General features: G+C 32.3%; 3 protein-coding genes across 4 annotated transcripts in view; 2 read left to right on the plus strand and 1 right to left on the minus strand.

Annotated features, from left to right (window-relative positions):
- LOC120087840 (uncharacterized) overlaps positions 1 to 9,276 on the plus strand; it is a 30,250-nt gene extending 20,974 nt beyond the window's left edge. Inside the window, exons 5-6 of one of the 2 annotated variants that reach the window (XM_090305494.1) lie at positions 2,319 to 2,630; positions 9,123 to 9,276. The gene's annotated coding sequence lies outside the window, so the exon portion shown is untranslated. The remainder of the gene's footprint in view (positions 1 to 2,318; positions 2,631 to 9,122) is intronic. The other variant, XM_090305495.1, reaches the window with a different exon arrangement.
- Positions 9,277 to 14,773: 5,497 nt separating this feature from the next.
- Positions 14,774 to 15,406, minus strand: LOC150033503 (uncharacterized). Its single transcript, XM_090306430.1, has one exon. The coding sequence runs from the start codon at positions 15,404 to 15,406 to the stop codon at positions 14,774 to 14,776; it is 633 nt and encodes a 210-aa protein (XP_090162556.1).
- Positions 15,407 to 15,848: 442 nt separating this feature from the next.
- LOC120089155 (B3 domain-containing protein At3g17010-like) overlaps positions 15,849 to 24,470 on the plus strand; it is a 40,677-nt gene continuing 32,055 nt past the window's right edge. The window contains 1 exon segment of the mRNA XM_090306431.1: positions 15,849 to 15,933. Within this exon segment, the coding sequence (XP_090162557.1) occupies positions 15,853 to 15,933 (81 nt within the window). The 5' untranslated portion in view covers positions 15,849 to 15,852.

Raw genomic sequence — 24,470 nt, forward strand, 5'->3', positions numbered from 1 at the left:
GGAATCTGACCGCTACCTGAGAAGGGAAAACACAAAAATTCTGTGAGCTTAAAGCCCAATGAGTGACTATAAAATCGTATAATATTATGCATTACATTACTGTAAACGTGTAAATATATTAATAAGTGTTTCAAGCAATTGTCTCTAAATGTAGCTTTTAACCATTCTTAGATATCATCAAACATCATTATTCCTTAGTTGAGAATGAGCCCAAATGCTCGAGCTCCCAATGTTTATTACCGACCAAGAGACCCATACTTCGGCCTCTCATTCAGAACTACCTATGTGCACGTGGCCATACTAAGTACCGTCATACCTTAGGTACTTCTGCTCAGATACCTTCTCAAACTTGTCCTTCAGTATCGAGCTACTAAGATACCTTCTCAAATGTCCTTCGGTACCGGGGTGTTTTGTATCATCAAGTTAAGTTCTGTTGCCTACCATCTACACAAGAACTCATTCTCTCATAGTCTTCCTCTAGGAAGCATATTTTAACATTAGAACTTAACTGTTGTAATGACTACATGACATACCTTGGCCTGTGTTACACATATACAAGCCGGGGAATATGCGTTAAGTTATTTTCCATCTATTTGTTGCTTGAGAAAGTATAAATTCATCACTAATGTCACTGTAACTTGATTTTATATGCATAAGTACTTGAGACATTAGTTCACTTAGTCACTCACCGCTCGTTAAGCTCTTAATGGTTTATACGCCTCTCCTAGCTCTTCCTCTCCTAGCTCTTCTTGGCCTGAAATGACATAATTCCCGGTTAAACTACTTAGAATTCTTAGTAAAATACCTCAACTAATTCACTTATTAAAGGAACTTTCATCAACAAAGACAGCTTTACTGGCAAGATCCCCATGAGCGAGATCAGCGAGATCCTCTAGAGCGATACCAGTGAGATTAAGCTTTTTCTGGCAAACTTTCATCCTAGCGATACTCACCTTACTAGCGATACTCAGCCCAATTCCTTGCGAGATTCCCTTCTAGAGCAAGATCGGCGAGATTCTTTAGGGCGAGATCAGCGAGATTTCCTCTATAAGCGAGTTCCTCATCCCTATATCTCGCTATAACTCCCACGGTAAACTGGTTGTTTGTTCATCCCAAGCACTGTCTGCTTATGCACTGATTCCCTATTATAACTTTAAAAATTCATAACTCAAAATTCAGAGCTCTTTTTAAGAAACGTTCTTCTACAAACTTGTTTAGATTGAGTTAACTTTCTTACTTTAAAATTTCAGCTAAATGTTTTTTGTAATTTTGCCTGGAACTTCCAATCTTCACCTCGGGCCCTGATTAGCCCAAGATTCTGTCTCTTCTGTACTTTCTTCACTTCTTGTTCTTTTCCTTGGAGGTAATAGCTGGGGACATAGGGTATAAGAAGGAATTTACTCCTACTCGCTTTCAAGGATAGTAGAAAGATTTTCCCTTAAGTGCTGATTCCGGGTCTTGAACAAGGGGTCCCACCCTTTCGATGGCTCAAGAGGGAGTCAGTTTAATGATCGGATCACAAACCAATTATTCATTAGAGGATCGATGGGACTTAAGGAATAAGAGGTAATCTTGGGGGTAAAATAGTCATTTGACTCAGGCGTTATTACGAACAACCTATGAAGGGTTAACTTAGTAATCATGGTTATATCAAGTGGACACAATATATGTACAGTAAGGGGAGTGTAACTATTGGGCTTTAGTGAAACCCGGTAGTTAACGAATGAGGGTTAATTCAGTATAAAGAGTTTAGCCAATTAATCTCGGATCATTGGAGTCTATGATTTGTAGGTCCATTAGGTCCCCCAACTAGCTCACAAATGAAATAAGCCTTAGAATAATGTGATGAGTTAATTTGAAACGTTCAAATTCAAATTAAAGGAATTTGTAATTATATGCGATATTATTACATGTTTAATTATCGAATTAAATGAAATTGGAGAATCAATTAATATTTAAATGTGACTTAAATATTAATTTCATGAATAATGATTTATGGTGGTGGAATTGGTGTTAAATTAATTTAATATTTGATATTAAATTAATAGAATTAATTCAATTGTTTAATTAATTATTAATGATTAATTTTTATTAGAAAAATTAATTATTGAATTAATTTTAGTAAAATTAATAAAATTTTAGTTTTAATTTAGAATTAAAATTGAAAAACAGTTTTATTTTGAAAATTAGTTGTAAATTAAAAAAAGAAAAGAAAAAGAAATTGAAAAATGGAAAAATCCCAAATGTGGGATTTTTCCACTTTTAATATTCAAGCACCTTATTCATTTCTCACTATATTTCCACATAATATTCTCAAGGTGGAGCCGGCCAATATTAATGCAATAAGATTGCATGCTCTGACTGGATAAAAACATTCAGAATTGGAGTGGGAAAATCGTGCAAACACTTTATTTTTTGTTGAAGAAGTCTGGAGGTTGAAGACTGAAGAAGAGTCTTCAACAGTAAGAACCAGTGACCTTTCTCCTTAATTCCCTAAATTCCACCTTATTTTGAGTTCCACAACTCAATCTAAGGCTCCTAAAGGATACTAAGGAAGCTCTAGTGGTGGTTCACGACCAGAAGAAGGGAGAATTGCAGTTGAATTTTGAGTTTGAAGTAGATCTTCAAAGGTATGTATGAAACCCTTTTAATATCTCATGAGCATGCTTAATTTAAAGCCAAAATTGATGAATTATAATGCTTTGTAATCCTGTTGTCTTCCACTGTACGTTTAAAGAAACTATTATGGGAACCTTCCTATTTTTTGAAAAAATGAGGCTATTGGTTTGTGGGAACCAATCTCAAATATTTGGAATTCAAAATCACAAGAACAATGTGATGTTTTTGAGAGAATTCTAGAGCCGTTATTTCTCAAATAAACCTTTATTTTTTTTAAAATATATATCTCTTTTTTTTCCACCTCTACAAGTATACTAGGCGTGAGAGGTTATTGGAGAGAGAGTGGTAAATGTGGTCAGTGCTCCACGTTTCTGATAACTCCCACGTATGGGAGTTATTTTTAATTATATTATTATTGAATTTAACAAAATAAATCAAATAAATAGTAATTAATTAATTTAATTAATAATTTCATTTAAATCATGTTTAAATGAATATCTCTCATATAACCTATAGTTTTAATTCAATTAATTAAATTAAATTAAATTAATTAATTACCAAATTAAATATCACATATTTAATTTAATCTATATTTAAATAATATTCAATTGTACTTCTGTCACAACCTATAGTTTTAATGTGCATCTAATACGCATTAAATTTTAACTTATAGTTTTAATATAAAACAATTCATATTAAATTAATATTTGAACTTCTTCAAATATTTAATTCTTGTATAAATTGATTTTGAATCATATCCAAAATTAGATTATATTATAAAGTTTAATTAAAAAAATAAACTTTATATTATAATGTATCACCATACCTTATACTATTTCCCTAAGTGAATTTGAACATTTCGAATTCAATTATGACATAATTACCTCAATACCCTTTAAGAGCTAAGAAATGTACCTAATGTACCAAGATCAGAATCTTCAATGATATGAGATTAATTGGCTAAACTCATTGACCACATTAATCAATATTCGTTAACTGTGGGTACATTCCACTAAATACCCACAACTACACTCTTCTCACTGCAAATATATTTTTGTGCCACAGATATAGACCAATAACAACAAGTTAGTCCTTCACGAGTATTCACAACATTAACTGGGTCAAATTATTGTTTTACCTCTGGATCACCTTTACATCCTTAAGTACCAACACTCCTCTAATGAACAACCTATTTATTGTCCAACCATTAAACAGAATCCCCTCTCGGGCTAGTGAGAGAGTAGGACCCTTTGTTCAAGTTTCGAGGATACCACTTAAGGGAAACACTCATTTACTTACCCTAAAATTAGAAAGGAGTGGAAATCCATCTTATGTTATTATATTCCTAGCTCCCACTCGATCTTGTCTCCAAAATGGAAGGCTTATTGAGTGGGCGAATTGGCAACTCTCACCCATACAAATCAAAGGACAATCCCTCGTGAACAAAAGGTCATAATGTACTCAGGATTAAGACTAAGTTGCCTAAGTCATCCTTTTGAAATAGAAACTTAATTAGTCAACGGAGTTACATTTAGTGGTTACTATTTCGCGATCCAGTCTTATGCAAACTCATTGCATAGGATACCTTCACTCGCATGTCACCTACACGAATGATTGGATCATTGTGTTTCTATTAAATATAAAGTGGGGCGTATCCATAGTGTCACCATGATAAGGTACCCCGCCTTATCCCTATACTGTAGACCCTTCAAGCTGTATCTTGAATATTGATCCCTGTATGTTTCCACATACTATTCAAGACTCATAACACAACCTAAGAAGTTAGTTTATTGGATTTAGGGTTATTAAGATAAAGCTAATACAACACAATCAATAACTCTTATTGAAATAACATCGATAACTCTTTATTGATGACAATCAATTATATACATTTAGTATCAATGAGTTTAGGGCATAAAACCCAGTTTAATCCTCTTATTCTTTCTCAGTTGAATGCATATGCTTGTTTTGAAGAAGTGGAACGTATGATAATGTTTGTATCTTTAAAGGACTCAGTCTTCAAGTGTGGTCAGCGAGTTAGAAAGTCTTCTGATTATTGGGAGAATTCTCTATAAGCCCTCTAGAGTGTAAAATCTTTTACTCCCACAAATGAAGAGAATTTCTCTATTTATAGAGCTCTCAATTGCTTTTGTGGGCTTCGACTTGGTTTGTCCATGGACCTGGCCCTTGGGCCCAATTAATTAGATTTGGGTCTTTTGACATTTAGGTCCAATTAAGCATATTCTTGGGTCTAATTTAACTTTAGCCCAAACTTTAATGTTTAATTAGACCAAGATAATTAATTTGATCTAATGGTCAAGACAAAAACATAAGACATCAGATTACCAATTTATGACTTCAATTTCAACTTGGTACACATGTTAATTTTTAATTAGCCCCAAATTCAAGTGACAATTTGTGATTGGTCCAAAATTTCTCATTCAACAAATGCCTCCTTTTCAAGATTCATGCACATGCATGGGTGAATGAATCTTGAAAAAGATAAAGTTGGAATCAAAATACAAGTTACTTGCTCTTAATTTTGACTATATTTGATGTGTCCATTTAATCAAACCATGAATTTGGTACTTAGACTTGACTTGAATTTTATATCCTACACACTAGTATATATACTTTTTATAATTACGTCAACTTATCAAAACATGAATTTAAGTCAAAGTTTTGATTCCCTTTCTTAACATAAACTTCAATTTCAATTTTAGTAGAAAATTTGTGCTATATAAGTTGAATTTGGAGTGAAATTGAACTCCTCTCCAAGATACTTGCCTAAATTTGGAGTAGAATTCAAATCGTACCGAAGCTTAAATTCTTGAATATGGCAAAACTTTAGTTTGAAATTAATTTGGGATTTTATCCACGATTTTATCAAATTAGATAAAAGTCTAAATTTGGATAATTTGAATTTTGCAATAAAATTTGGACTATGAATTTGAGGTCTTATAACAATTCAATTTGTTTTGATGATAAAACTTCAAAGTTGGAGAGTTTGAATTTGCAATTAGATGTGGAATGTCGTCAAATTTTAATTTAAAATAAATTTCAAACGTATTTGGATGGTAAAAACCTACCATTTAGATTTGGGATAAAATTTTGATATATGTCCAAATCGGAATGAAGTTTGGATAAAAAGATATAATGAATTTAAATCTAATAAGATTTCACTGATTTGAAAAGATTTCTATTGAAATCTAAATCAAATAGGATATTTGTAGTAGGTGTTTTTTTTTAATTATAAATAAATAATATATATCATTTTTTAAAACTAATCCCATATATAGAATATTTGGGAGATCTGGTTGAAAATTTTATTTTATTCCTAAAATAACCTCCTCCCGTTCGTCTTCTTCATGCCCGCGTTTCCTTTTTTTTTCCCTCCCTGGCGTATTCTTGATTCTAGATTTTGAGGTAGTCCGCATTTGTTTTATTTTTCCGTCTCTGTCGTTTTCTTCATACTTGATTTTGAGGTAATCTTTATTGTTCTCCCACCTGATTCTCTTTTCCTTTCCTTTAAGCTCATGCACCAATTTTAGGTACGTCTTCTTCATTCTTTCCCGCGCAATTCTGAGAAGAACCACTAATAAGTTTTCTGCTTGCAATTTGATATATTTTTTACGATTTGCTATTTCTAGTCACAATTTGGTATTTTCTCATCATCTCAGTTTTCTAATATAAATTCATTTCATCTTTTGTTTGTGCAAGTCTTTCTCCCAAGTCTAGGTCACAATTCTTCCTCGGTATTTGGATTTGGTTTCACCTGGGTTTTTAAAATTTGTACTGTTTTAGGTTTCATTGATGTTTAATTGAAATATTTTGATGTTATTAGTCGATTTGACTATTTTTACAAGCTTCATGAGTTAATTTTTGTTTTGGTTTATATTTAGGTTTTTTTTTTTTCCAATCAATCATGAACTTCCTATCACTGACACTAGTCTACTAATATGGGTCTACTACTAATAGATACATGTCATAGTCTATTAATGATATTAATCTATCACTGATAGATATTGTTTTATATTTATTATACTAGTTTATCAATGTTATAAGTTTAATTTGTGTTTCTTGTAGTGATATGAAAATATGATTAAGCTTGTAGTAGTGGTGTTTTATAGTGGATAGTGGGATGATAAACATAATTACTTAAATTTCAGGACTAAAGGCGTATTGGTCGATGAGATTATCTGTTTTGAGAATTTATGAGTTTGATATTAAAGGAAATTCAATTGGATGCATCTATTTCTTCAATACAATTATCAATCTTATTGGATTTTGGTATCAATGGCATTCAAACTATGATTGACATTCATGGCGATACCGATGTTGCTTGGTTTTTTAATTTAGTTAAAGAACAAAGTACAAGATATCCATTAGTTGTTCATGCCACTGATATGCTTTTAGAAGGGGTTTCCAATAGTGGATTTAATAATTTTCTATGTGTTGTGTCTTCTTCTTCTCCAACTAATGATGATTTCAACATTCTAATGGATGTTCATATTGTTGAGGTAGATGTCCTAAATCTCGTAGGGTCCTGTAGTTTGTAATTGTATTGTACAAATATTTTATTTATTTAATAAAATATGAGATATTTTATTTGACATTTAGTAGCATTGAACTCAGAAACCAATAAACTAATCTCCAAGGTTATCATCTGTTGCTTAAACATGTATGTAGAGACATACAGGTGGATCATGTTGAAGTGGTAACCTAAATGGTCTGTAGTAGATGGATAAGGTTGATCTAATCCTGATCATTCATGTGGAGACACGTGAGATGTGGTATTCTACACAAAAGAATTTGTATAAGACCGGACCACGAAATGACTAGTCTCCTTATATAACGTCGTTCATAATTGAGACTTACATTTCACTAGAATGACCATAGGTGACATGACCTCAATCTTGGGTGATTTGTGAACTATTGCCTATGAAGGCGGTCCTTTGATTTGTATGAGTGAAAATGGTCAAATTGCCGACTCAATAAGCCTACTTTGTCTGATTGGGGAGTACACAAAATGGAATAAACTCATTCTCCAATGTTAGGGTAAGTAGATAAGAACTAATTCTGGGTCTTGAACAATGTTGCTCTCTCTTGGCCCGAAAGTGGTTTGGTCATAGTTGGACTATGACTTATTGTTAATTAGAGGGATCAATGGTACTTAAGAAGTTAGGTGTAACTATAGGGGCAAAACGGTAATTTTGACCTAACTGTACTTACGAGCAATTTGTAGCGGGTCATCGCACTATTGATTGGTTTTATCCATGGACACAGAAATATATCTGTAGTGTGAAAAGTGCAGTTGTCAGTCTTTAGTAGAGTGTCCGACAGTTAATGGATGTTGAATACTTTAATTAAAGGAGTTTAATTAATTATTCAAGTACCACTAGAGCTTCACTTTATAGGCCTATGAGGTCCCCTCTGTAGCTCAAGGATTTAATGAAAATGAATTTTAGATTAATTTGAATTGTTCAATTTAAATGAGAGATCAATTATATGTGATATAATTAATTTAATTTAATTATATAATTAATATAATTTATTTTATACATTATAATATAAAGTTTATTTGAGAGAAAATAAATATTTGAATGTGGTTCAAATATTAATTACGTGAATTGGATTCATATAATTAATTTTAATATAAATGTGATTTATATTAAATTCCATGCATTAATGAGAAAATGAAAACTATAGGTTATATTATACTTATACAATATTAAACTATAGGTTATATGATATATTTGATATAACATATAGTTTAATATATGATAAGGTGGTTATCACATACACAAGCGTACATAATATCAGTTTTAAACTAATATTAAAACTTAGTTTTGTAGTAGTGTATGATTTCAATGTGAATGCATTTGTTGAACTTGTGTGCACATGAATTATTATAGAGCATTACTAACTAGATTTTCAAATTCTTTTCATATTTTAGGTGCTCTAGTGTATCCTTATTATTTCCTTTTGCTTTGGTACCATTCTGAAATTCAACCTTTTTCTTGACATGTTTTTAAGAAGCTGTAGTATTTTTAATTTGATTCTTACCAAGAGATCAAGGATCGTGGTTTTTGGGGTTTTTTCCCCACATTATCTATGTGTATTTAGATTCTTCTATCTCTATTTGGCCTTTTTAGACTATCTGCTTCTCCTTGAGACCCAGTTTCTACATTATGTTTTAATTATTTTCTAGGTCTTTGATATCATCAGTTCATAAATTCAAGATTCAAACTAGAGCTATCCTACTGTCTTGCTGTAATATAAAAAATAATGTGTACAATGTACTTGCCCATATTATTTTCTATATTTGTTCATATTTTTAATGTATTTTCCTTTAATATTTTTAATATAATATTTTATGTTTTAAGATTATTTGGGAGCCTTACAAAGTTGTCATAGACACTTTACCCAATTTCTATACAAATAGTCAATACATGAACATGAGCACAACCATAGAGAATATAATGAATATTTATATTATGAAGTGTCTGTAGAGGTACAAGAGCCACCAGAGCAACATCAAGAGAACCAAAGCAACATCAAGAAGAACCAAAGCAACCTAGAGTTCAAAGTCGACGACGAGAATCAACTTGAAATTGATGTCGTCCGCCTTGTGGAGTACATTGATTTTTTTTATTATTATTTTTAAATAAATGAGAAACATTAAATTGTTGTATTGATATGAACATTTTAGTTTACATTTTTATTATTTTTGAGTTATGAATAATAGTTGTAATATGGAAGAAAAAGATTGAGAATTTGTTCTTTTCTCTAATGTCTCTTAGAGTTAAGAGTTAAAGATATAAATTTTAAATATTATTAAGAAATATGAGGGTAAAATTTTTCTTTTTATTAAGAAATAGAACGGTAAATTTGCATAGAGTACCTTGTTTAGGGAAGGTAAATGAATAGTATTAAAAAACAAAAAAAAAGGAGGAAAAGGGGGTTGAGTTCTAAACACTCGACAAGTTAAGGTTGAGTTTTCAACACTCAACATATATCAATTAAAAAAAATTGTGCCAGTCAAATCTAAAAAACTACCATATTTTTCTAATTATTTTCAAAACTACAATATTTCACTTATTATTTTTAAAAGTTACAATATTCCTCCAATTTTACCTCCTTCTTACCTTGTAAATATTGTTATAAAAAAGTATCACTTGATACAACTTTCTATCTCTAAACATTATTCTCAATCTTCAAAATTTTCGCTCTCTCTCATCCATTAAAATTTTAACTTGAATTAAAAGGGTATTTTTTTAAAAAAGAAAAAAAAAAAAGAAAAAAAATTATCTTCCCACTTTATAAGTCTTAAAATACCCTTTATCTCGACCTCGATGAATATGAACGTAGTTCAAATGATATAGTGTTTGTCCTATCGACCTCGTCAATCTTCAAAATTTTCGCTTTCTTTCTCATCCATTAATATTTTAACTTTGATTAAAGGGTATTTTTTTCAAAAAAAAAAAAAAAGAAAAAAAAAATATCTTCCCACTTCATACGTCTCAAAATGTCCTTTATCTTAATCAATATTAGTATAACTCAATTGACATAGTGTTTGTCCTATCAACCTTGAGATTAGAGATTCGATTCCCTCTCGTACACTTTAATTATAATACTTTTGCAATATATATGTATATATCCTTCATCTCTCTTCACTAAACCCTATGTGTACCTTTCTTTCCTTAAATTCCCAATATTTAAAATTCCAACTTATAATTTTGATCTTCAAAATCTTCTCTTTGTACTTTTCATAACAAAGTTTTCCTATTTCCTATTCTTATTATTCTTTCTTCTCTCTTTCTTCTTCCTCTTCTTAAATTTTCCCTTTTCTCTCCAAGCCAATGATCTCTATTTCCTTTTTCTTTTCCATTAATCTTCTTAACACTATTTAAGTATTTATAATTCAGTTCTAAGTCTTTTCTTTCTTTCTCCTCTGTAACCACGTCAATCCCTCTTCAAATGTCACCCTTGCCATAACCCAAATTACATTCTTTTTTTTCATAAAACCAACCTCAACTTGGCTCTTATTTGATTTTTGAAACATCAAATGTGACAAATACACAAGCAATATGAAAAGATATCCCATTAAAAAAAAAAAACTATTTAATTTTTCTTTAAAATTTATTGCTTAGTTTTTTTTAATGGTTTTTTTTTACAACAAATTAATAAATTAGGGTCAATTATATCCAAAGCCATCTGCCACCTTGGTGTGGGATTGACATATCTTGTTCATCCTAAATAAGGAAAATAGGCTTTTGAACATTTCTGAAACAAAAAAGTTCCCTCCACCAAACCCCACCAATCCTTTCTTTATTTTCACAAAATAATTATAAAAAAAATATTTTTTTTTGAAAAATGTGTTAAATCATATTTTTAAAGATTTGATTTTTCCTCAAAAACCACTTTATTCATTCCTTTTCTCCCCATAAATGAAAAAGATGTTAGAAAAAAACGTGGAGGACAAATATGAAAAATGAGAGATATATTTTCCATTCAACTAAGCATGCCTTTATATAGGCTTACAAACATAACCATAGGAATTCCTGGTTTAAAGCTATAAATGTCATCAAATGCTTATAACTCACATAACTTCTACAACTCAAAAATCACTATTGGTTACAAAAAACTAAAAGTCACAAAACCCAAAAGTCACACTAAATACTACAAATAAAGTTTAATAATGACAAACTTTTCAACACCCCCCTTAAACTTGATTTGTTACACCAAGTAAACTCCTCATTTTGATAAAAGTCTCCAACTTGAAGGGGCTTTGTGAAAATGTCCGCCGCTTGGTCTTGTGACTTGATATATTTCAGTTCAACTTCTTTCTTCGTAATGCAATCCCGAATGTAGTGAAATCGGGTATCAATGTGCTTGCTCCTCCCATGAAATACCGGATTTTTTGCTAAGGCAATGGCTGATTTGTTGTCAATAAAAATCTTCATTGGACCTTCCATTTGAAACTTCAACTCCTTCACTAAGTTTCTTAGCTAAATTGCATGACATACACATGAAGTTGCTACGACGTACTCTGCCTCGCATGTTGATAATGTGACTATGGGTTGCTTTTTTGACATCCATGTGAACATCGTTTCACCAACAAAAAACACAAACCCCGTAGTGCTTTTTCGATCATCCAAATCACTACTCCAATCACTATCACAATAACCAACAATATCAAAATTGCTAGAAGAGACATAGGAAAAACCATACACAATCGTCCCTTTGATGTAGCGAAGTATCCTTTTTGCCATTTTGCAATGTGTTGCTGTCGGTTCCTCCATAAATCGACTAATAATTCCAACCGAATAAAGAATATCTGGTCTTGTACATGTCAAGTATCTTAAACTTCCAACCAAGCTTTTGAAATATGTAGAATTTACCTTCTCTCCTCCATTTTGCTTGGTGATTTTGACTCCACATTCCGTCGATGCTCCAACTGGATTAGCATCATTCATATTGAACTTTTTGAGCACTTCTTTAGCATAGCCCTCTTGGGATAAAAATTCCATCTTCACCTTGTTTGACCTCGATCCCAAGATAGTAACTCATGAGACCAATGTCCGTCATTTAAAACTCCTTTGTCATCTCTCTTTTGAACTCATCAAACATGCTAGGATTATTTCTGGTAAATACTAAATCATCAATATATAAACAAATGATTAGTATGCTTTCCCCTTGCATTTTGATGTAGAGGGCATGCTCATAAGGATACTTCATATACTTCTTCTCTTGAAAGTACTTGTCAATCTTTGAATTCCATGCTCTTGGTGTTTGCTTTAAACCATAAAGTGTCTTCTTCAATTGAAGCACTTTATCTTCTTCACCCTTGACTTCATAACCCAATGGTTGTTCCACATAGACCTCTTCCTCAAGAATTCCGTTCGAGAATGCCGATTTGACATCCATTTGATGTATCTTCCAATGATTATCGGCTGCCAAAGTAATAATCAAACAAATAGTTTCAAGGCGAACAACAGGGGCAAATACCTCATCATAGTCGATGCCATGTCGTTGACTATACCCTTTCACCACTAGTCTCGCCTTGTGCCTCTCAATATCGTCATTGACTTTTCTCTTTGTATTATATACCCACTTCACTCCGATCGGTTGTGCCCTTTTGAAAGTTTGGTCAACTCCCATGTGTCATTTTTCTCTATCACTCGAATTTCTTCATCCATTGCATCCTTCCATTTCTTGCTTGCAATGACTTCTTGGAAAATAATAGGCTCTCAATCACCAAAAAGACAATAGAGAATTATGTCATTTTGATTTTCATTTACCTCATTAAGTTCCCGTATACTTCAAGTTCCTCTTGGGCCAATTTTGTTCTCCAAATCGCTGGATAAACCTTCAGATGATGATCGATCAGTCGAATGAGGTGGCACTGGAATGGGCAAACCTTCACCCATTTCATCCCTGGTTAGCTCATTTTCATCGTCTTCTTCAAAATATGGAAGGAAATCATACTCCTCCTCTTGTTTATTTCAATCCCAAGAGGCTTCCTCATAAAAAACAACATCACGACTAATCATTACCTTCCCATTCAAAGGATTGTAAAAACTTGCATCATAGCCGATGAAGATGTGTTTCTCGCTTCGATCATCGAGTTTTGTCCTTTTTTATTCCGAAACATGAGCATATGCAATACTCCCAAACACCTTGAAGTGACCAATCCCGGGCTTTCTTCTGTTCCATGCTTCTTGAGGCGTTTTGTCAAGCACACTTTTGGTTGGTGCTCGATTTATCAAATAAACCGCATAAGCTACGACCTCCGCCCAAAATTCCCTTGTCATCTTCTTTGTCTTTAGCATGCTTCTTGCCATGTTCAAGATTGTCGAGTCTTCCTCTCCACCATGCCATTTTGTTGCAGTGCCCTTGGGACTATTAACGGATGTCAGATGCCTTTTTCATCACAAAATTGTTTGAACTCATTTGATGTGAACTCACCACCTCGATTGATTCTCATGGCCTTGATTGTAAGGTTGCTTTCATTCTCCACACTTGCCTTAAATCTCTTGAATATTTCAAATACTTCTGATTTTTCCTTCAAAAAGTACACCCATGTTTTTTTGGAAAAATCATCAATAAAAAGAAGGAAATATTTACTTTCACCATGAAACTTTGGTTTGATCATTCCACACACATCTGCATGGATGAGTTCTAAAGGCTTCTTTGCTCTTGTCATAGACTCCTTCGGAAAACTACTTTGATGATGTTTGCCAAGCAAACACCCTTCACACACTTGGTTTGGCTTGTGAATGTATGGTAAACCTTGCACTATCTTCATCTTCGACAAATCTTCTAGACTTCCAAAATTGAGGTGCCCGAACCGTAGATGCCATAGCCAAGAGAGATCTTCATAACGCGTCTTCAAGCATTTTAGAACATCATTACATATATTCAAAGGAAACATTCGGTTTTTGGTCATGGAGACTTTAGCAATAAGTCTCTCATGATTATCCCTCAAATACAAACAATTGTTTTTCATTTGAACTTCAAAACCTTTCTCTAACAATTGTCCTACACTCAATATATTATTTTTTACATTGGGAATGTAATAAACATTTGTGATCTATTGATTTTCTCCATTTTTTAACCGAATGAGAATTTTACCTATTCCTTTGATAGCGGCCAAAGAATTGTCTCAAAGGCAATATTACCTTTCTCCATCTCGTTCAACTCCACAAACATCTCGCGTTTTCCACACATATGATTTGAGGATCCTGTGTCAAGATACCACATACTATCTTGACTCTCTTCTTCTCCCTTTGAAACCATAAATAAGGTTCCATTCTCCTTTGCATAATTGGATTGCCCTTGATGGGCTTTTGATATGCTAGCGATTGATCGGTCCTGATGCTTTCAATCAATCGACTCTGTTTGAGATGAGTAACACTCATTCGCATAATGTCCATATTTGTTACAATTATAACATTTTACCTGAGATTTATCTCTCCTGGACCTTCCCCCACATCTTCCACGACCTTGACCTCCTCTTCCTCTTGAGGATTTAGATGAGTTTTGAGAAACATCTGTGTTGGCTTCACCTCTTCCACCATGGCCTCGACCACCACGACCTCTTCCACGTCCACGACTATTCTCCTCCTTGATTTTGAGTTAGAGAAGTTGTTCAACGGTCTCTGTTTGCTCCATCCTCCTTTTTCTTTTTCTCCTCATAGGCTTGTAACGAGCGTATAAATTGTTCAATTATCATGTTCTCGAGATCCTGTGTCTCCTCGATCTTCGTGGCGATAATCTCGAACTTTGTATTTAGGCTTCGTAGAACCTTCTCCATGACACGAACATCGGTGATTTCTTCACCATTCTGTCTCAATTGGTTGACGACAACCATTACTTTTGTGTGATATTCCGCTATCACCTCCATCTCCTTCATTTGTAAAGATTCAAACTCACCACGTAAGGTTTGCAACCGTACCTTTTTCACACAATCAGCTCCTCTATGAGTCGATTGGAGCTTGTCCCATGTCGCCTTTGACGTCTCCGCATTGGCAATGGTCTCAAACGTATCTTCGTCCATCGATTGATACAAGATATAAAGAGCCTTCTTGTCCTTCTTTCTTGTCTCCTTTAACGCATCTCTTTGCACTTGATCGACTTCAGCTTTTGCCTCTTGGAAACCGTTCTCCACGATCTCCCACACATCTTGTGCTCCTAGTAATGCTTTTATCTTGATGCTCCAATTGTCATAGTTGAGCTTGGTAAGCATTGGTAGTTGAAGTGAACCTATCCCACCATTGGCCATTTTTCTCTCAATATTTTCTACTAGCTCTGATACCACTATGTTAGAAAAAAAACGTGGAGGACAAATATGAAAAATGAGAGATATATTTTCTATTCAATTAAGCATGCCTTTATATAGGTTTACAAACATAACCATAGGAATGCCAATAGTTTAAAGCTATAAATGTCATCAAATGCTCATAACTCACATAACTCCTATAACTCAAAAATCACTATTGGTTACAAAAAACTAAAAGACACAAAACCCAAAAGTCACATTAAATGCCACAAATTAAGTTTAATAATGACAAACTTTTCAACAAAAGACATATATCATTATCAACCCAATGAATTTAATCCTCCAACCCTCTTTATTAAAACCCTTCTTCTTCTTTCTCTTCCCTTCATATTCTCATTTCAAAGAACAAAAATAAAAGAAAAAACAAGTTAAAGCTTCCCTTAACAACAATGGCTTCCTCATTAGCTTCATCAACGCCTCCCCACTTCTTCAAAGTCATTCTTCCTCACACAATCACTCAACAAAAGCTTGTAAGTCAAATATTATCTTCTTTAGTTCTTTCTTTCTTCTTCTTCTTCTTTGTAGTGCCCTATATTCATAAAACTCAAGAATTCCATATTATCTTGAAACACTTGTATTCTTAGTTTAATTCTTAAAAAAAAAAAAAAAAAAAAAAAATGAAAACTATTTTTTTAGGGATTGTTGTCTGGTTTTTGTTTTGGTTTTTTTATTTTGGAAAAAATTGGTTTGTGTTTGTTTACTATTTCCTTTTTCTGCTCAAAATTTTGAAAAAATTATTTTCAATATGATAACAGTAAAAATTTAAAGTCCAAATTAATAGATTGTGAAATTTTTTTGTTTTTAGAAACAATAAAAGTTCATTATCACATAATTTTGAAAAAAAAAAAAATCTTAAAATTCAAAATAGTTACCAGACAAACATAGTTTTCTGTTTTTTTTAAAAAAAGTTTCCAAGCATATATGCTTTTTGTTTTTCAAAAACCATAAGACCAAAAACTTAAAACTAAAATGGTTATCAAACAAGGTTTTAGTTTTCAAAATTTAGCATAGTTTTTGAAAACCTGAGTAGAAATGGGTCTTAAATTTTCAATGAAATTTATGAGAAAACATGGAGAAACTTTGCAAGCTAAAAAACTCATATTATGTTCTATTCTAAAAACAACTTTCCTCAAAACTTTCAAAGCTGAAAAACTTTCTGAAAGCTTTTATTCACTTAAGAATACCCACTCAAAACACTTATATTATGTTTCTCAAATTTCTTGACGAAGCACTTCTATTCTTGGTTTAATTCTAAAAAGAACTATCTTCTGAAAGCTATTTTTTCCCCAAAAAATTTAGCATAATTTCTTAGAACATGAGTAGAAATGGGTTTTAAATTTCTGATATATTTTTTTTTATGTTGCCTTTTTATAATTCAGGAAGTTCCAATGAAATTTGTACGAAAATATGGAGAAACTTTGAAAGGTGAGGAGGTTTGCCTTAAAGTAGTTAACGGGGCAAAGTGGAAATAGGATTAATAAAAAATAATGAAAAATTTTGGTTAGAAACAGGGTGGACTGATTTTGTAAAATTTTATTCAATTGATATTTGTCATTTTGTAGTATTTACATATGAAGGCAACTCATGCTTTCATGTTCTTATATTTGACAAAACTGCTACTGGGAAAGAATATCCAACTCCTTCTAGAGAATTTAATAACAAAAAACAATCTGAGGAAGGGGAAATTAAAGGCTTTCAAATGAATGTAAAAAGCGAGAGAGAAGAATTTGAAGAAAATGTTTGTGCCAAAATAATGGGTAACAAAAGATCAAGAAAGGAAGTTAAAAATAATGCTGTTCAAACTTTACCTTCACCAACTCCTATGAGGATGAAAAGAAATTATCAAGAAAGTGGAAGTAAAGCCATTTTCAAATCTCAGGAGCTCAAAAAAAATGGCGGCGAAGAAAGAAAATTTGAACAATTCTGAGTTAAAGATAGGTACAATCCATTTACTTGACTTTTTTTTTATTATTATAGTCTTTATTGTTAATTTTTCATTGATTATTTATGTATATAGGTGAAGCAAATTTTCTTATAAACTGACAAAACTTTTAATGGCAGATTTGAAACCCCACAAAGTGGAAAATAAAGTGAAGTGTTTGAAGAAGAAGCCAACATTTCCAGCTCAAGAAGCAAGAATAATAAATAATGCAAAAGCTTATCACAAACCAAAAACCTTCTTTTTTGGTTACAATAGGATCCTCATACCTTCATACTGGCACGGGTCATGTGTTAAGTTTGCCCTTAAAAATTCAATACAAAAGTTAATTTTTGCGATCATATTAAAATCACAAAAAAAAAAAAAAAAAAACTTGCTTCTAGTTTAGAAGTTTTCAATTTGAATATTTCAAAACTTGTCAAAATGTGTGTTTGGTTGTGAAATTGAAATGAAGTAAATTATTCATACGTATTCGATTAAATCTATTCTTTAAGAAAAGAAACTAATTTTAATATATTTATATTTTACTGACTAAAAATATATCTTATTGATTAGTAAATAATGTATAAAGGTACCCATAACAAAAGTTGTTTATTATTGCATAATGAAAATTAAAAGTACATTTGATACTGAGTCATCATTTCTATCCATTAATATACTATCACATGCATTGTTGTCAGTAAAAAATATGCTGCTTCATGAGATGCAGAGAATATACCATTAAGAATTTCAATCATATCTTCAAATATTTCTTATAATAAAATAGAATAAAATATCCGAATATTATAAAATTAAAAGGAAAAATGTCCTTTTGGTCCCTAAGTTTTGAGTTTAGTTTCTATTTGGTCTCTATGTTTCAAAATCTAACACTTTTATCCTTGAAATTTCAATAGTATTCAATTTTAATCTTTGAAATAACAGAACCCTTAGTGGCTTAACGAAAAAATGACTAGGATGATTGGACTAATTTTAAACTAAAATAGATTAAAGATGTGACTACTTTAATCTTGATAGGGCAAAAAATGATTCAAAGGCTATATTTTTTTAGTTTACAGTACAATACTAAACAAAATCTAAATCAGATCTACCTAATATAAAAGGAGATCTCTTTTGTAAAACCAAATATAGAGTAATCGGTAAGAAAAGAAGTCTTATCTTCCTTTTGTAGCCTTCAAGAAGTAAAAGACAACCTTCTCGTGGATGTAGGCCTCGCTTGCCGAACCACGTAACTCCCTGCGTCCTTCTTCTTCTTCTTCTTCTTCACTGTATGCATGTGTGATTTTTCGATTATTTTCCTTGCAAAATGCCACTGACAGAAGTTGTGAGTTAGTGTGAGATTGAAAGGAAAATCGAGTTTAGAGAGAGAGAGTTCCTTTCAAAAATATTTTCTGATTGATTCAATCTTGTTTCTATGAAAATTGAAAAAACTTACCACGTGTGTGCCAAAGAAGTTGAAGACGTGGCAATGGTAAGAGTTGAGATTGATAAGTTTGAATTTGAATTGGCAATGTGTGCCAAGCATTCTATCTAGCTTCAATTTGAATTGGATCAGACTCCTCCAATCAAGTTTTAGCCTACAATTAGAATTCAAAGTCCAACAATAGTGGTATCAGAGTAATCTTTGTCATCAAGAAAGCAAATTTTGGAAGATCAAGATTCAAATTCATACCTGAAATGGCAATGGTAAGAGTTGAGATTGAGAAGTTTGATGGAAATGATGATTTTTCCCTTTGGAAGGCAAAAATTAAAGCCTTACTCAGTGAGCAAAAGGCTCACACGACCCTCATTGATCCATCCAAGCTTCTAGATCAGTCACAACACAAGAAAGAGAAGATATGGAATTAACAGCATATGGAACACTCATTTTGAATCTCAGTGATAGTGTTCTAAGGCAGATGATTGAAGAAGAGCCAACATACAAGATTTGGGTCAAATTGAAAGACCTAAGATCTTTCTAATAAAATGTACCAAAGGGAGAAGTTCTTCACCTATAAGATGGATCCCTCCAAGTCTTTGACAGTCAACTTAGATGAATTCAAGAAGATTGTGTCTGAATTCAAGAGTCTTAGAGAGAAACCAGATGATGAAAATGAAGCCTTTATGCTCCTTAATTCCCTTCCTAAATCCTACAGAGAGGTAAAAAGTGCACTAAAATATGGCAGAGAGTTTATTACTAATATTCAATTATACCAGCCCTTAAAAACTAGAGAAATTCAGCTCCAAGCCACAAAGAAGGATCAACGTCGTAGATAAGGCCTTTTTGTGAAAACCAAACCTAATTCCAACCATGGAAAAGGTGGAAAACAACAACGAAATGAAGATAAAAAGGGCAAGTAGAAGCTGAGATGGAAATACTGTACAAAGAAGGGGCATTTGATTCAAAACTGCTTTATTTTGAAGAGAAAAAACTGGGAAAAGGAGAAAGATGTCAAGGGCAAACAACCTGAGGAATCCATTGTTGAGAATTCTTATGTCTATTCAGATGCCCTGGCAACTACCCAAAATCAAGCCAATCAAGTCAACCTCTTAGGGAAACATGATTAGGTGCTTTTTTGGGGATGCACCTACCATATGACTCATTTTCAATCGTTGTTTAACACCTAAAGAGAAGTCAATGGAGAGTCAGTCTACATGGAAAATAATGAAGCATGTTGAATCATTGAAATTGGATCAATTTCTTTAAAGCTGAAGGATGGAAGTGTGAAACTCCTAAGGAATATTAGGCATGTTCCATATCTTAACGGAATTTGATCTCTCTTGGGATGCTAAACACTCTAGAGTGTGAATACAGAGGTAAAAGAGACTGCCTAGAGGTTCTTAAGGATGCAAAGGTTGTTTTGCTAGGAGAAAAGGCGAATAACTTGTTTATTGCGAAAAAGGTTGAAATGGTTAATGCAACCTGTGTAGTAACTTCTACAGAATTGTCAGAGGCAGATCTATGGCACAAGAGGCTGACACATATCAGTTCAGGCCTAGAAACTTTATCTAGGCAAGGCATTCTACCTAAAGGCATCGACAACCTGGTGGCTTTTTATGAACCTTGTGTTTTGGGAAAAGCTAAAAGACATAGCTTTACTAAGGCATACCATACCACTAAAGGGATCCTTGATTACATTCACTCAGACCTATGGGGACCAGCCTCTACTCCAAACCTAAGTGGGTCTAGGTACATATTGTCATTTACTACTGATTTTTCAAGAAAGAGTTGGGTTTATTTTCTAAAGACAAGAGACCAAGTTTTTGGAAAATTTAAAGATTGAAAGCTCATGATTGAAAAATATACAACTAAAGAGATTAAATATTTTAGAATAGATAATGACCTAGAATTCTATGGAGAGGATTTTAATAGTTTTTATAGAGAAACTGATATAACTAGGCACAGAACTGTGAGGTATACACCTCAACAAAATAGAGTGGTTAAGAGACTCAATAGAACTATTATGGAAAGGGTAAGGTGCTTATTGTCGGATGCTATAGAAGAGAAGTTTTGGGCAGAAGTTGCTTTCTATTCAGTGTATACTCTAATAGAAGCCCTCATACCTCATTAGAGTTCCTAACACCTAAAGGGAAATGGTCTAAATACCCTCATAATCTAAGTGATCTTAAAGTGTTTGGATGTATTGGGTTTGTACACCAGAACCAAGGGAAGCTAAAGGCCAGAGCTGCAAAGTGTATATTTGTTGGCTTCACAGAGGGCGTAAAAGGTTTCAAAATGTGGCATCCTACTGAAAGGAAGTTCATAATCAGTAAAGATATCACCTTCAACGAAAATGAGATGTTTGTGCAAAAGGGTGATAAGCCTATTGAAGGGGCAGAAACCACTAAAACCTACACTACTCAAATTAAGGTGGATAATGCAAAAAATACACTTACAGTTGAAGATCCTATCAGTGAATTAGAAGAGGTAAAGGATATATCAAAGAAACAAATTGAGAATGTTGATGTTTGACCTGACGTAAGTGGATACTCACTAGCTAGGGACAGACAAAGGAGAGTGATTGTACCTTCAGCTAGATTAACTATATGAATCTAGTGTTAAATGCCATTGTGGCCCTTAATGACCTAGAGCCAACAACTTTTGAAAAAGCAGTAAGTTGTTCTGATGCTAGACAGTGGATAGAGGCTATGAATAAGGAAATATACTCCCTAAATGTGAATTATACATGGTCTCTAGCTCCTCTACATAAATGATGCAAACCAATTTCATGTAAGTGGATCTACAAGCTGAAAAAGAGAATTGATTGAGACCAAAAGCCAAGGTACAAGGTCAGATTCGTAGCCAAAGACTTTACTCAGAGACAAGGCATTGACTATTTAGAGATCTTTTCTCTACAATCAAACTTCTCTTATCATCGATAGCTTTAAATGATCTTGAATTGGAATAACTAGATGTAAAAACACCTTTCCTACATGGTTATCTAGAAGAGATAATCTATATTAACAACCCAAAGGTTATGAGGTAAAGGGGAAAGAAGACTTGCATTGCCTTCTAAACAAGTCAATTTATGGCCTTAAACAGTCACCTAGATGCTGATATAAAAGATTTAATGACTATATAGCTAGTTTGGGTTTCCAAAGAAGCTCTCAGATATGTGTGCCTATGTGAACTCCACTATTTACAAAGGAAAGTTATACTTGTTATTGTAAGTTGATGATATGCTCCTTGTAGGGAGCTCTAAGGCTGATCTATCCCATGTCAAAGTCTTTTAAGTAAACAATCTGACATAAAGGACTTGGAGAGTCAAAGAAGATCCTTGGGATTAACATAACTACAGACAAGGATCAATCTATTGTAAACATAAACCAGACAGCTTATTGTGAGAAATTGATCAAAAGGTTTAACCTAAGTTAAACTAGACCAATCTCTATACCTATTACACAACACTTCGAGCTTCATAAGCTAATTTACCTAATGACTCTGACTTAGAACACAAATAGCAAATAGAGAGAATTTCCTAAAAATTAAGCTTATTGATGAGGATTCACCATTCTTGATTGGATCAAGTTTTTTTTATTGGATCAAATAACCATTTGTTAGATCTATTGAACGCTCTTGACTTACCTTTTGTGAATGAAGTTCTTGTTATTGGGATTGGAGTATAATCAAGGATGGAAATATCATTATCAATATAAATAGTGGTAATTCAAACTTACGAATATATCGACGGATATTTAAATATCAATGAATATATCAAGAAAAATCATGGGTATCATGGAAATTTAAGAAAATATTGTGAATTTTTTTATAAAAATTTTAGAACAAACTTATTTAAGTAATAAATTATGATTTTAAGGATGAACATCAATAATTAGAAGCAATAAATGATTGCTAATGAAATAATAGATAATAGTGAAGACCCAAAAATGATAATGAACGGAATATTTAGTTCAAGAGTTTACAATGAAGTGATTGTTGGACTAGTTTAAAATCAAGCATCATCGATATGGTTCAATAGTAAAATCAGTCTAGTTTACAATCAATATTTTCTTAAAAAACGTGTATTTTCAATATATTATAAAAGGTAAAATCAAATTTGAAAAAAAAAAGATAAAGAAAAGGATGAAGATTATGGATTAGAGAGAGAGAAAAATAACAAGAATATAAATTATACAATATACAAAAATGGAAAAAAAATATATATAGTGGGAGAATTTAAAAAAAATGAGGGAAATTGAGAAAAGATGATTGTTGGAATGATAGAGAGAAAAAAAATAAACTATAAAATCACGTTTAACGAACTATAATGACAATTGGTGTAATCGTAATAGAATTTCATTGATGGATAAATCGTAATGAGCCTGAATCGTAAACATAATTCGATTGTTTTTTTATCATGTTTACTTAAAATTGTGAATTTTGACATATTTACTGTTACCTTTTACCATATAATGAGAGCACTAAAGATGTGTCAACCTATTTGAGATATCTAAGTGTGCACCTCTTGATCCTACTCTCTCTTTAGTCTCATTTCTTATTTTGAAAAAAAAATAGAGAAAAAGAAGAAAATCAATTGAAAAAGGTAGTGTGATTTCCATGGACAAAAGAGAAGATAATCAAATTTCATTAATAATAATAATAAAAAAAAAAAAAGAAATCGAGGTCATTGGCTGGGGAAAAAATAGGAAAAGATTAAGAAGAGGAAGAAGAAAGAGAAAAGAAAGAATAATAAGAATATAAAGTATGCAAATTTGTTAGGATGGAAATTAAGTGAAAATATAAAGAGAGGATTTTGAAGATCAAAATGATAAGAGGTTGGAATTTAAATAATGGAAATTATAACATGATGGAATGGGGAATTTAAGAAAAGAAAGGTACACGGGGTTTAATGAAGAGAGAGAGAATCTTTTTAGAAGGGATTTTTTTTCTTGTGTGTGAAAATAAGTATGAGATTGGGTGCACCTACGCTTCACCTAATCATTATTCTTTTGAGATGAGAAATACTTGAGTGTTCTCTAGGTTGTATCTATCTTTGTACAGCCAAGCAACTACCTAATAAAAAGTTGTCAAATGACAATTTTTTTCAAAAAAAAAATTTTGTTTATTTTTTCTTTGTGTGTATAAAAAGAGAGTATGGGACTAGGTACAGTCTATGTTGCATCTAATCATTACTCTTTTTAGATAAGAAATACTTGGGTGTTACCTAGGATGCATCTATCTCTGTGTAGCCAGACAACTATCTAATAAAAAGTATTGCCATGTGATAGTTTTTTTTTTTTTTTCAAAAAAAATGATTTTCTTTTACTTTTTTTCTTTGTGTATATAAAAAAAATGGAGTATGGAATTAGGTGCAATCTCATTACTCATTCGAGATGAGAATTACTTATATGTTCCCAAAGCTGCATCTTATCTCTATGCAACTAGGTAGCTACCCAATAACAAACTGCCATGTGGCAATTTATTGTTTTTTGTAAAAAAAAATATTTAATTTTTTTCTTTGTGCATAAAAAGTGAGAGTATGGGATTAAGTGCAATCTAATCATTGCTCTTTTTTAGAAGAGAAATACTTGAGTGCTTCCTAGGCTACATTATCTCTATTTAGCTAGGCAATTGCCCAATAAAAAACTGCT

The sequence above is a fragment of the Benincasa hispida genome, chromosome 10 (genome assembly GCF_027475165.1).
Source record: "Benincasa hispida cultivar pf3 chromosome 10, pf3_genome.v1.1, whole genome shotgun sequence".
Taxonomy (NCBI): Eukaryota; Viridiplantae; Streptophyta; class Magnoliopsida; order Cucurbitales; family Cucurbitaceae; genus Benincasa; species Benincasa hispida.